This window comes from Dermacentor albipictus, chromosome 8, assembly GCF_038994185.2.
Source record: "Dermacentor albipictus isolate Rhodes 1998 colony chromosome 8, USDA_Dalb.pri_finalv2, whole genome shotgun sequence".
NCBI lineage: Eukaryota > Metazoa > Arthropoda > Arachnida > Ixodida > Ixodidae > Dermacentor > Dermacentor albipictus.
In genome coordinates, this window is record NC_091828.1 from 90,841,158 (window position 1) to 90,855,012 (window position 13,855).

General features: G+C 46.9%; 2 protein-coding genes across 16 annotated transcripts in view; one reads left to right on the forward strand and one right to left on the reverse strand.

Annotated features, from left to right (window-relative positions):
- The window catches only part of LOC135911356 (cytochrome P450 6B5-like), a 76,316-nt gene extending 63,766 nt beyond the window's left edge, over positions 1-12,550 (forward strand). The window contains exons 9-14 of one of the 2 annotated variants that reach the window (XM_065443596.2): positions 3,042-3,102; positions 4,958-5,066; positions 8,329-8,417; positions 8,725-8,865; positions 10,116-10,281; positions 12,388-12,550. In XM_065443596.2, the coding sequence (XP_065299668.2) occupies positions 3,042-3,102; positions 4,958-5,066; positions 8,329-8,417; positions 8,725-8,865; positions 10,116-10,281; positions 12,388-12,468 (647 nt within the window). In that variant the 3' untranslated portion in view covers positions 12,469-12,550. Of the gene's footprint in view, positions 1-3,041; positions 3,103-4,957; positions 5,067-8,328; positions 8,418-8,724; positions 8,866-10,115; positions 10,282-12,387 lie in introns of those variants that run through there. The other variant, XR_011507983.1, reaches the window with a different exon arrangement.
- The window catches only part of LOC135911357 (uncharacterized), a 371,373-nt gene that overhangs the window by 346,844 nt on the left and 10,674 nt on the right, over positions 1-13,855 (reverse strand). For 3 of the 14 annotated variants that reach the window (XR_011507988.1, XR_011507993.1, XR_011507990.1), the window contains exon 2: positions 240-303. The exons of the other annotated variants lie outside the window; for them this stretch is intronic. The gene's annotated coding sequence lies outside the window, so the exon portion shown is untranslated. The remainder of the gene's footprint in view (positions 1-239; positions 304-13,855) is intronic. 14 annotated transcript variants of the gene reach the window in all.

Below are 13,855 nucleotides of genomic sequence, written 5' to 3' on the forward strand. Positions count from 1 at the left end.
TGTGAGTGAAACGCTGCACAATTCCGCAAGTATGAGCGTGCGGCTTGTGCGGAGTCGATGGGGTTGGTTCCATTTAGTACACTCTAGTTTCGTTGTTACTATGTAAGCCACAACTTTCTTTCTGGATGAGTATTTGCTTTTGCGGAAGGACAAGCTACTATTGAGTGTGCATGTATAAGCAGCTGGCACAATTTGTAGCGATGAAGAAGTTGAGGACTGTGGCGAAAGTGGGTACGTGCCTCATGTTGAGGCGGTGTCTGCTCCCGACCTGGATACCGTGCAGCTTGTCCTTTTAAACGAATTCTGTAAGCGGAAGAACAAAAAATCTTTATGAAGCTCAAGATGCAGACGCTGGGGGGTACGCCCTATTAGAACATAACTAAAACTAGCGCGCGATATTGCTCCAGAGAGCTACCAACGCGTGCTAAAACAGGAAAGCGCCTATTTTGACGGCGGTTTCTTTCGTCACACGCTTTGCACCTCCCACATCGCGCCGATCGCTGCGACTCGGCAACGGCGCGACCAACTTGTTGGAATCCAGTCGCGGTGGTCGCTGAGCGACGGAATTCGCTGCGTCGCTGACTGAAAATCGCGCCATGTGAAACAGTCTTTAGCCTTTACAACTCCCCTCGCCCTATGGCGGGTAAAGCGAGGTACTATTCTTCACCTCCACATGGTGAACACGAATCACGTGTGCGCGTATTTCGTCCTGAAGAAGCCGCTTCCCGTCATCTTAGTCGGAACATAGTAGCTTAATTTATCGTTACCTTCCTCTGTCAGGAAGCAAGTGAACCGGGGTCGTCAGTGCCAAAGCTTGCCGGAGGCTGCTCATGTGATTCCGACTGATTAACTGGGAAAGAAAAAAAAATGGACAGAACCCCTCTCACTACTACTGTTGATGGTTATGCACTTAGCCTTGAAGCAATATAGCGAGACAACGCATTGCCAGCTTCGAAATGTCTTGCTGTACTATCGCGAGTGACAGTAACATCCGCAGTAGGCGCAAGCCAAAGAATGGTTTATTGCAGATAGCCTGGCTGCTTTTATGCAGTGCGCCTACGGTCGAGCATGCGCACTTCGTGTGATGAACGGGCCTCGGATGACTCGAGATGGCACGTACGTATGAGGCGCGTGCTGCAGCGGGGCTCCTCTAGCGGGCTTCCCTGCGAACACTTGACGCCATCTGCCGGCCCCGCCGCAAAGCCACTGCGCGGCCCTCCGAAATGCATAGCACGCTGTCAATATAAAGCGGCACATTTCCAGCGACAATTACTTAATTATCGAAGTTGGCGTGGAAGGCATTCATTGGTGAGAGGAACGTACTTACTGGCACACGGCCAGCGACCTAAGTTGCTATCAAAGAGGCTGATTGGAAGGCAGCACGAAAACGAGTGGCACGGAACCAGTGCTGCGAGTCAGCGGGGAAAAAATACAAGTAATTGAATAGCGGTACACGGGTACGCATTGCCGCATACCGAGTCACCCATGTTCGCCTGAAGGATGGTCTCGAACCCTGTTCCCTCAGTACAGCAGCTGGACGAGTTATCCATTCGACCATGGATTACAAAGGCATTGCAGGAAATGGACGGACGGACGGACGGACGGACGGACGGACGGACAGACAGACAGACAGACAGACAGACAGACAGACAGACAGACAGACAGACAGACAGACAGACAGACAGACAGACAGACAGACAGACAGACAGACAGACAGACAGACAGACAGACAGACAGACAGACAGACAGACAGACAGACAGACAGACAGACAGACAGACAGACAGACAGACAGACAGACAGACAGACAGACAGACAGACAGACAGACAGACAGACAGACAGACAGACAGACAGACAGACAGACAGACAGACAGACAGACAGACAGACAGACAGACAGACAGACAGACAGACAGACAGACAGACAGACAGACAGACAGACAGACAGACAGACAGACAGACAGACAGACAGACAGACAGACAGACAGACAGACAGACAGACAGACAGACAGACAGACAGACAGACAGACAGACAGACAGACAGACAGACAGACAGACAGACAGACAGACAGACAGACAGACAGACAGACAGACAGACAGACAGACAGACAGACAGACAGACAGACAGACAGACAGACAGACAGACAGACAGACAGACAGACAGACAGACAGACAGACAGACAGACAGACAGACAGACAGACAGACAGACAGACAGACAGACAGACAGACAGACAGACAGACAGACAGACAGACAGACAGACAGACAGACAGACAGACAGACAGACAGACAGACAGACAGACAGACAGACAGACAGACAGACAGACAGACAGACAGACAGACAGACAGACAGACAGACAGACAGACAGACAGACAGACAGACAGACAGACAGACAGACAGACAGACAGACAGACAGACAGACAGACAGACAGACAGACAGACAGACAGACAGACAGACAGACAGACAGACAGACAGACAGACAGACAGACAGACAGACAGACAGACAGACAGACAGACAGACAGACAGACAGACAGACAGACAGACAGACAGACAGACAGACAGACAGACAGACAGACAGACAGACAGACAGACAGACAGACAGACAGACAGACAGACAGACAGACAGACAGACAGACAGACAGACAGACAGACAGACAGACAGACAGACAGACAGACAGACAGACAGACAGACAGACAGACAGACAGACAGACAGACAGACAGACAGACAGACAGACAGACAGACAGACAGACAGACAGACAGACAGACAGACAGACAGACAGACAGACAGACAGACAGACAGACAGACAGACAGACAGACCCAACCCAACCCAACCCAACCCAACCCAACCTAGAAATTAGTTGAATACGCTAACAATACTAATCGCGTTAAAGTGAATAGCTCTAAAACTACGGAACATTGGTAGAAATCAATTGCCTTCGCGAGAAAAGCTTTCGCAGGATTTCTGTTGACAGCAATATTTTCTCCAGGGCGCTCAGCGATGACTATGCGTCTATGACGTGTTCTTATGTTTTCCAACAGGAGACTTCCTCATGCCACTGAAAGACGTCGCTTGCAACGCCGCCACAATATTGACCGCTGGGTAAGTACGGTACCAGAATTCATAAGAGGTGACCCCGAAGTAATCGTAACTAACCATCATATAAAAAAGGTCATTCGAGTGGAAGAAAAGTCGAAGGAGCCAATAAACCCAATCATTAGGCACACTGTAAAAATATCTAAAACACTCCTACCATTTGGGGGATAAATCAACCAACAGCTGAAGTAGCTGGTCCCGTGTGTCCCCATGGTTTCCTTTTTCAGTTTCTCCTTTTTGCGCCGAACCTTCTAATAATTGCTCTTACTGTAATTGTAGCCGACCGACCTTTGGGATACACAACATTGCGTTTAAGTTACGGCAAGACAATAACAAGGCATATCTTAAACTGTAATCTTTTCCGATATCACAGAGAAATTAAAATACGTTAGTAAATCTTCAATAAAATACTCGGGTGTTTACGTTCCAGAAACATGATCTGATGATGAGGCATACCGTAGTGGAGAACACCGGATTAATTTGGACCAACCTGGTTTCTTTAACTTGCACTTAAATATCAGTACACGAGCATTCTTGCATTTCGTTGCCATGGAAACGCGGCCACTGCTGTGGGAATCAAACCCAGGACCTCGAGCTTAGCAGCGCAACGTCATAGTCACCGGCCTACCGTGGAGTTTCATCAGGAAGTAAAGCGAGATGTTTTTGTCACAATGCAGGCTGGATATAATAGAGTCTATTGTTTAATAGTTACGGTGGTTGACGTGCCGAAACCGCGATTAGATTATTAGGCACGTCATAGCGGAGGACTCCGGAAATTTGAACGAACTGATGTTCTTGAACGTGCACGTAATTCTAAATAAACGGGTGTTTTCGCCTTTCGCCCACATTGAAATGCAGCCGCCGGGGCCGGGATTCGACCACGCGACGATCTCGTGCTTAGCAGCCCAAGGTCTATTGTTTGCACTGGAAGTGTTTAGCAGCCGACGTTGCCTGGAAAGTTCCGGCAGAAACAGCAGTCTTTTTGTTTCTTGTATGACGTGTTGACTGTCAACGCTTGTACCCATGTAGCTTTTAGCCTTTCCTTCGGGTCATTCCCCGTAGAAAAATTCAGTTCGGTTTTCCATTTTATTTCTTAAAGCACCACTATGCTCGAGGCACTACACGAAAAGGTTGGCATTCCTTTGCTCTTTTGTGCCATACAAGCTCTGATGATATATGCACAATCACCCATGGGTAACCGGTAAATGCAACTTGGTGAGCATTGCCGTTTCAGTTTAATGCTGCCCTGAACAAAATAAAAGCTCAAGACGGTAGTGGTTTGGAAACGTGTGCGTAAAATTTGAGGTGGATGGCCTTTGTGATAGGTGCACCGTTGAATGTAAATTGCAGATGCATTCGGCAGTGTAAAAGCCTTTGGAAAATACAGAGGCTGGCAAAACGACAAACATAAAAATAGTGATAAGTAGCGATGAGTTGGCTTCGGCTTTAAAAACGTAACCCGCTGATGTCGTAGGAATAGGAAAGATTAATCAATATTGCTGCGTTCTTTAGAGTTGTACGAGGTCCTTTTCTTTTTCATTTTGTGTATGAGCTCTCGATAGGCGAGACCATTTCTAGTTTCGATCTGACAAACATTTTATGGGTAAGTATCTGCACGTATTTTGAAGCTGTATGGTAGTGCAATTTTATAAATTCCAGCGTTTAGTTACTTAACCAGGCAACATTACCGAAAAACAAAAGCACCTGCGTAAGGAAACGAAGTAGTGTATAATCATGTGATTGTCGACAGCACTGTCACTACAACGTGACAATATGTTCCCACATAACGGGCTTAGCACATCTGAAAAATAATCAACAGGGCATTATCGGTTATAATCACACATTAACGTTCACTTCGCAGGTACGAGACAGTATCCGCCAACACCTCCAACTGTGTATTCTGCCTTGCCAAGTATCCAGAAGTCCAAGAGAAAGTCAGGAAAGAAGTGGACGCAGCCTACGAAAAGCACGTAAGCGCAACCTAAGATAAAGTAGGGGCCTGAGAGATGGAGCAGCACACTGTGGTATGAAGGTTATAAACAGTGATAAGTTGCCTCAGAAAGGCTGGGCAAGTCTTTCGGAGGCACCTTATCACTGTTTCCCTCAAAAAAAATTAAGTGTGACACTCGATTAGGAGCACAGTGCATTTTTACACCAAAGCATGGAGGGATGTTGGCAACAACAAGACGTGCGAGCTAGCCTGGTGTGCTACTCGACGTGCTGATCAATATCAATTGCATTCTTAGGTTGCGTGCCAAAACCATGATATCATTGTGAGACACGCCGTAGTGGGGGCTCTCAGATAACTTCCACCACCTAGGGATCATTAGCGTACACCTAAAACTATTTGCACGAGCATTAATATACTTTTTCCCGCCATCAAAATTACGCCCCCACGGTCGGTAAACGAACCTGCGACCTCGTGCTTAGCAGCGCAGTGCCGTAGCGGATAAGTCACCATAGCGGTTCACGGGCTGGTCGAGAATTATGTACGCCGTGATAACAAACATACAAACAACACGTTTATGCACAGGCGTGCACTTACACACGAAATTTATTTGCAAAAGCCTGATTAGCGCTTGTGGGCGTTGGGCAACCCACGAGCGATTCATGACGCAAAAAAATGTGCTTTCCCAGTAGCCGAGGATTTCCCGAAGCTTAAAAATTCATAAAGAGGTCATGGGAACGCACGGAGGTTAACTTCAACCACGTACGGTTTTCTATCCTGAACGAGAGGTTGGAAGAGTGTAAGAAAGAGAAAGAGAGCGAGAGAGAAATAGCCAATAAATTTTGCCACAAACATGGAAGGGCAGACCGGGTCCATGAGAGGGCCGGAGAGGCTTGTGGACTCGGCGAACCGCAGCACAGGCTAACGAAGACGATATGCCCTTCGAGGTGTAGCTTACCTAAATAAAGTAATCGTCACCAGTGTTGCTTGCGCTTATTTTTCGAAAACTCTGCGCTCCCCACTTTCCGGTCAATAATGCCATTGTCACGCCGATAACGCAAAGGTCGTTCGTAACCTGGAAACAGCGGATACACACAGTTGAAAGAAATTAAGGGCCAGCAAGATAGATGACGATTACTGTTTGGTGAGACATGATAACATCTAAAAAGGTGCAACCTTCTTATAGTGTAACGCTATCCTTTCTTTCTTGGCCAGTGATGCGACGCGTCCATATTCCGAGGATCATATTGCCTACAATACACTCTCAATTAGAACTCGTCTAGTGCCCTCACATGAGGCTTACGCTGGACGGTCGCAGCAGCCAAAGCGGCACAGGAGTGGAGAAATATCTGCCTCGCTCCCCGAATCGCCTCATGGCGGCGTCCTAGTTGGGTTGTCCTCTACAAGAAAAAAATCCCCAGACTAGAGTCGGTCCTTGCTTCCCCTGAATCGATAACTGCCAAAAGAAGTTGTCAGTTCCCTACTCCTCGACAAATATGATATTCATGACACTGTCTTTTCAGCGTATTAGATGAAACTCAACGCAATTCTTCGCTAAGAGCTTTTCGTCGTGATCGTCGTCGTGTCGCTGCTATTGCCTTGTCGTTTCCGTCGTAGTTGGCGTCGTGCCACTGCAAAGTCGCGGCGAGGGTGCAGCTGCAACGAGATATCAGCCTCCTCGCCGCCTCATTGAGCGGAAACGCCCTGCGAATACGGCCTCGTAATGTCGCACCAAATCGTTTTTTGTGTTCTAAACATACGTCGCAGCGCTTGAGATTGGGTGACACGCCGAACGACATATCGGGGTCGAACTTGTGCAGACGCGGCATGTATTGACGGTCTGGCGGTGCTCTGTCATTGGTGGTAAGAAACTCCATACCGCAAGGGCAAGTATATAGTTTTTGTAACGTTCTGAAAAAAAAACGCGTACTACGAAGCCATCATGCAAGGCAGCTCTTGGCCCTGTTTCCGCAACTTCATCGTCTTCTCATGCCACAGTGGCTCAGGTAACCACTGCAAATGAGTTTTGTGGCCTCTGTGCGGTGCAGTGCCAATTAGTCTTAGGGGTTCTGCCAAGCAGACGTGTAATAAGTAATGCGCGGCTCAAACTTCGCCATCGAAACACCCACGTTAGTTTAAATAAACGAAAAAGAAAGTTGCCTACGAACATTTTGCAATTGCCACGTGGACATTGCAATTTGTCGCTCGAAAGTGTCTTGCTGTGCAGGTATAATCCCAATTAAGAAGCCCCGTTGCTATACATGACCTGTGCAAATTTGATAGAAAAAAGATATTGTTCGGATTAATATAAAGAAGCGCTTGGTCTAACGAGGCGATGCGTACATTGCTCATGAACTACGGAGAAGCCCTAGGTCCAAGCCCCGGATAGCTTTTCCAGGCCTGTCCTGTGCCGGGCTTAGGAAGGCTCCTTTGAGATAGATGCGGCTTTCCCACGTGCAACTGCTCGAGGCAAAGAGCGACACATGCAAAATAGTTCCTCCTGCAGTGTGCGTGTCCTTAATTCCATGTATTTGTCTAGAGGCGCCGTGTTGGCTCACTGGGTGTGGAGGGGCGCTGTTGGTCGTGGATTCGATTAGCTGCAGCGGAAGCTGCACTTTGGCAGGTGCGAAATGGGTGCCGTTACTTTGGGTGCGCATAAAATAACCTTGGGTTGTGAAAATTAATCAACCCGCCCCGGATAGCTAAGTGGATACGGCGTTGCGCTGTTGACCACGAGGTCGTGCATGCGATCCTTGCCGCGGTGGCCGCACTTCAGTGAGGCCAAAGTGCAAAAGAAAAAAAAAGAAAGAAGAAGAACGCTCATGTACTTAGATTTAGGTGGCGCGTTGAAGAAGCCCAAGTGTGTCAACGGTAATGAGGAGTCCACTACTACGGCGTGCCTCACAATCATATCGTTGCTGTGGCAAGTAAAACCTCATAATTTAATTCATTAAGTAGTTTACAACGCTGCTGGAAGAAGCATGACACAGAAAGACGCGACGAGGACCGCGAGGAATGGGTCCTCTCCTGTCTCTTCCAATTGTGTTGTACTCAAGCACCACGCAGGGTCAGCAACGAGCCGATCCTGTCATGCTTCACAGCCCCTCATACCCCTCTGTACAGCGTTGGAGCCTTAAACCAGACAAGTTACCATTAAGTGTGTCTATCTGCCGTTATCGTCAATGATCCACAAAAAGGCCCTAATAAGAGAGGCGTTTCTTTGAGCGTGGGCTCCTCTCTGTTACAATACTGATCGGCCTGCACCGTCACGTCTTTCGTTGCAGGGAGGATTCTCGTACGACGCCGTCAGCGATCTACCTTACACGATGCAGGTTATATACGAGGCGCTTCGCCTTTATTCTCCAGTTGTCGCGTAAGTACCTCTGTGCGCTACACACACTATACGATCAACCACGACAGTGTTAACCTAGTTTCTTTGCAAAAGTAGTGTTGTTTTCGTCCCTCTTGTAACCGCAGCTGCTGTAAAAGCAGTCTTCAAAGACCTGATAGTTTCGGTGGCTGTCACGCAGAGAAATGTAAACGAAATCTATCTTGAGTTTACAAGGACCTTGGCAAAAAGCGGGCCGGTGCGCATGTACGCGACCCTCGGGTCTGAGAAGTTAACCCACGCGAACAAATTTATCTTCCAAAACAAATTTTCACCCTCCTTCTTCCGACAGGTTCACATCAAGACAAGCTGCCTGTGATTACAGCTACAAGGACATGGTCCTGCCAAAAGGGCTCAGCATAATGACTTGCACCCAACAGATACACATGGACCCCCGCTACTGGGACAGACCAGAAGAATTCGATCCCGAAAGGCAAGCGTCTCACTATTACGAAGATTCCCCACCAAGCGTGTCAATTGCCTTAAGCGTCTGGCAACATCCAAGCCCTATCGTTGGTTGCGATCGCCCTGAATGAGCTTCCTCACTTTTTTTTTCCCCGTCCGTCAGCGCAACGCGATAAACATGTACAGCGACTGTAATGTACCACATGACTACAGCAAACACACGAGGCCAGGCACACACGCTCTTGCTTTCAACTAAATTGAACGACATGCTACATGCCTTCAGCAGTAGTCATTTATTACTTGCATAGACTACGTCACAACACCTCGGCTATTCAGATCTTATTCTTGCAGCATTTAGTCAAGGAAGAATGCTACTATCATACTGTTGCGCATGTAATAAGCAGTCACATTCCAGTCAATCTCCGATTCTCGTGTCCACGTAGGAGCGAGTGAAAGCTACAGTTCCTCAGCGTATAATGCTGACTCAGCAATGAAAGCCTCAAGGAGTGTATCGGCCGTTTGAAACTGCACCGTTCTGCGTTCTAAGTATTTGTGGAGTTTGTGCACTCTTACGATTGCTTCTTGTGCTTTGTCGATAATCTTTTACAAGTGCTAAATGTCTTGATGACATTCGGCTCAAGGATTTCAGATACCAAGTGTGTAAGTGGATACTCGATGTGCGGCCTTCCGTGCGCTGAATATATGTTGTGGTTGTGTCATCTTATGATTTGTTCCTAGTATATTTTGGTATTATTCGTGAAGTAATACGTATTTTGATGGGATTTCACTGAGTATTGCAGTCTCAAACTGCAACATAGCGTAACAGGGGTAACGAGAAAGCGCTGTACCCTAAAGTGTGACGATTGCTGCTTAGAGTATATGTGGTATTTATGGCATCTTGTGTAATTCGTTTGCCATTTTGATGACCCTTCTCATGTTATCTGTTTATGACATTTCGCTAACTACTACTGACTCAAAGTGTGGCATAGTACAAAATAGAAAGCGAGGCAGAACTTTCCTTAATGCGTGACGCTTTGTGCACTGAGTATCTGTTGTGTTTATCTAATTTTTTTTGCGTCTCATTTAGGTTAGTGCCGATTTGTGACGTCCAATGTGCACATGTTCGTCGTGCGAAAAAGAGTAGCCGGCACAATCTTTTTTTTTTTTAGTGAACGCATATTTTTAATCATTTGTTACCAATAGAAAAACGCTTATACGCGTTACCCTACACGTGACCACATTATCGCTCTGACCAAATTATTGCTCCGATCCCTGTAGGTTCTCTCCCGAACAGAAAGCGTCCCGGGACCCGCTGGCATTTCAGCCTTTCGGAATAGGCCCCCGCAACTGCGTGGGCATGAAGTTGGCGCAGCTCGTGGTGGCACTCATTGTTGCCAAGCTGGTGCATCGTTTCCGGCTGCACTTGGGCTCCAGACACGAAAATGTAAGTGAAGCGCCTGGCTTGTGCTTTGCACACGCATGACATTAGGACGCCATTAATTTGTCTGTAAGAAAATGGACGTACTGAATGCTGTAGCAATAAACCCCTCCAAAAAGGAAATGTGAACTGCGCTTCCGCGATGGCAAAGCGACCACTGCGAGAGGGTATATATGCTCCATTTCACACTTAGTGCGCAACGCTGTGGACGCTAGACAAGAAGTTCGGTCGTCGAAGTGTATCGTTCCGCGCGTTTCGTGGTCAGAACGTACTGTCGTGGGCCTTTCACAGTTCTGCCATGTGGAGGAAATTGGTAATGGCGGCATTTTTTGAGCCAATGAAGGGGACCCAGAGGGCAGCTACAGGGTCCACGATTGGCTCGAAATACCGCCATTGCCAGTTCCTACAACACGGCAGAATTTGGCAATGCCCGCAATAGTATCACGTGATCTCGCGGCCGCACTTGCTCGTGAGAGCCGCGCAAACCTGCGCATCAGGCTGCCACGACGGGCTGCTAATGAAAAAAAGCCGAGAAGGAACGAAAACGGAAAATTATTCCAAACAGCCTATTAACGGCCGTATAACACAGTTTGCTCATATTTGCGGATTGAAACTCTTTTTCAATTAACACTGAGCCTAAATAAGCATGAGTTTCCCATAACTGCTGGCAAACTACTGGCGCACCAGCGCCTGCGTATGTTTCTTTTTATGTGTGCTTGAACACGTCAGTTTTAGAGTGGTGATTCTATTTAAAAAAAAAATAACAACCGACTATTTCTGGTTGCGAACGCAGCTACTGTAAGAAGTCTTGTTAGCTTTCAGTGTGGTACACGCGATATATGAAAGCAAGGAAATACTAAAAAAAAACACAAAAGAACGTTGTCGGCGGCACCACGTAATTCGCACAGAACATCGATGCGACCATCAGGAAAAAGGGGCCCAGAACAATCAGCCCGGTTTCCTAAGAAACTTCCTTTCTATTAGCCTACTATGTGGGGGGGGGGGGGGGGGGGGCGGCTTGTTTTCAACTTGGTTCAATGTACGGTGTGTCTCTGTCGGCGTTTTGACGTAACAATAACCCACTGCGGGCCTCCAGTACAGAAGTGCGTAAATTTTGGTCCAACTTCTCACTAAATCTGTCGCTCGAATTTCGATAAACTGCGGAGAAAAAGCGTTGCAAATATCCTCGCTTTTCTCCTGCAACACTACGGCAGCTTTCTATCATCTTGCTTACCAGGCACCTATTTATGAAGTAACCAAAGGGGCCTGTTGAATCAACAGTACGATTTATAAATGTTGGCGATCTGGGGAAGAAAGAAATAGAGAGATAAACGAGACAGAACGAGTAATTACTTTGTCGTAAAGTGTCACGCAACGATGGTGCATAGACTGCACGTTTTTTTGCTTGTTTGTTAGAATTCATTTTGCTTGCGTCACCGCTAGCTATTCCTTACACGTGACTCTAAGTGCTTGCACTTGGATAATCACTAAACCTTTAATTTGCGTAGTTCAACTTCACAAAGCTTTAATGTTCGACACAACCTCTCCGAAAATGTAGCTCTCTTGCATTCGTAGTACGCAACATATGAGAATGCTTCATTAACCCTGGTAAATCACCGTATTGGTCACTCGCAACGTTTGTGGCGATTTATTTGTATTTTTCAGCGACATGTACTTCTACGAAGTTCTTTCCCCGTGCATGCCTTCCTTAGCACTTTAATGTTTGACAGCCCTCTCTCTCTCTCTGTCTCTCTCTCTCTCTCTCTCTATATATATATATATATATATATATATATATATGTATTTTGTGTCATTGAAATTCTGGTCATTCGTCCCAAAAATGTTACGCAGGGAGCGCGGGCTAGGCATTTTTATTTCCGCGTTTTTTAGCCTGCTAGTGTTCAGTAAAAAAAAATTGCTGATTAATATAAACGTTGAACATGAAATATAATCAAGCATACGAGTATTTACTAGTCAGCTTCGTGGTCGCCTTCCTTGTGACAGTAATCTCCGTAAGATCCGTTGGCTAATGCACAGGTTAGTGCACAGGTCTTCGATGCTAAAAATGGTTGACGTTTTGCTTTCTTCTTTTTTTTCTCCTTCTTATTGCAGGGCGAATTGGAGATGAAGACGCAATCCATCATAGCTTCGCCTAAAATAGGCGTCTGGATCAGACTTGAGAAGATACGATAGGTGCCCATCGACGGCGACCAGGATACGCGCGACGTGTGGTCAACATTTCATTTGTAAATAAACGAAACGCACTCACCTACAAGCTCCCGATTCTCGTATCGCGAACACGTGCAACGCAAATGCGGGAATCTGTGAGCTTATCGAAAAGCTAAGGAAATTGCTAATGAGTGAATTTAAACTGACACCAGGGCCGTGGAAGGCGTAGCAGAAGCCACAGGACCTATAGGAGTCTTTCCGTTGGAGCTGGACTGCTTTTGTATAACGACAATCCCGAGAGTACTAATTAAGGCAAAGTTGCTGCAGTTCTATGTGACCACAGTTTACTATCCTTGGATTGTTTGTAACCGCCCTCCTTTGCTGACCTTACAAAAGGTGTCTCTTTCTTCGCTGAGTTTTCGTTCAATTGCGTATTTGGCCGTGTGCGCCTGTGTGTGCGTGTGCGTGTGTGCGTGTGCGTGTGCGTGTGTGCGTGTGCGTGTGCGGGTGTGCGTGTGCGTGTGCGTGTGCGTGTGTGCGTGAGCGTGTGCGTGTGTGCGTGTGTGCGTGTGCGTGTGCGTGTGTGTGTGTGTGTGTGTGTGCGCGCGTGTGTGTGTGTGTGCGCGCGTGTGTGTGTGTGTGCGTGTGTGTGTTTACGTAAAACTTCTTTATGTTAGGCCACAATCATTTCACAGTTTCCATCAAACAACTTTCATGAGGTAAATTCTGATTCACTCGAAAGATGCGGCGCTCGTTTGATTGCTGCATAATCTAATCGTGGCGCTTCAACTTTGTAAAAGAAGTAGGTATACAGGCCATGTGATTTAGGCATAGCAGCCATCTCGTCATTCTCAGAATACTAAACCAAAAAAAGAAAGAGAGGGAAATCAGAAAAGAACACTCTTGGGACTCTCAAATCGAGAGTAGTAGAGCAAGCCCACTTTTTAGAAGACGTCCCTTTTTTTTCTCTCTCTCTCTTTCGCTCTCATTTCGCTACCAATATCGTGAACTACAGTGATTACACTATTCCATAGCTGAACACTGTTTCCATTACCGAAGTTATCGGAGCAACATGGTTCATGTTTCCTATCACTTTTGCAGCTGCACTTTGGTTTAACTTTTCGTTCCAATCACTCACGTCATTTAACCCCTAGCCCCAGATAAGCTCGGGCGTCCTTAACGTTTTTTTCATCAGCTTCGAATGTTCTCGTCCCGTCCGTATATGGCCCCTGTACTTTGCTTTTGTTACGAGTCACCGGAAGAAAAAAAAAGTAATGCAGTGTTTGGTCAAAGAAATCCTTGCCCTACTGCTCATAATCCGACGATGCTCAGGAGTTGAACAAAGTTTAGCAGGATTACGTTTCAGCGAGTAACACGACGGCGTACTCTTGGAAGGTTAAGCTATCCGGAA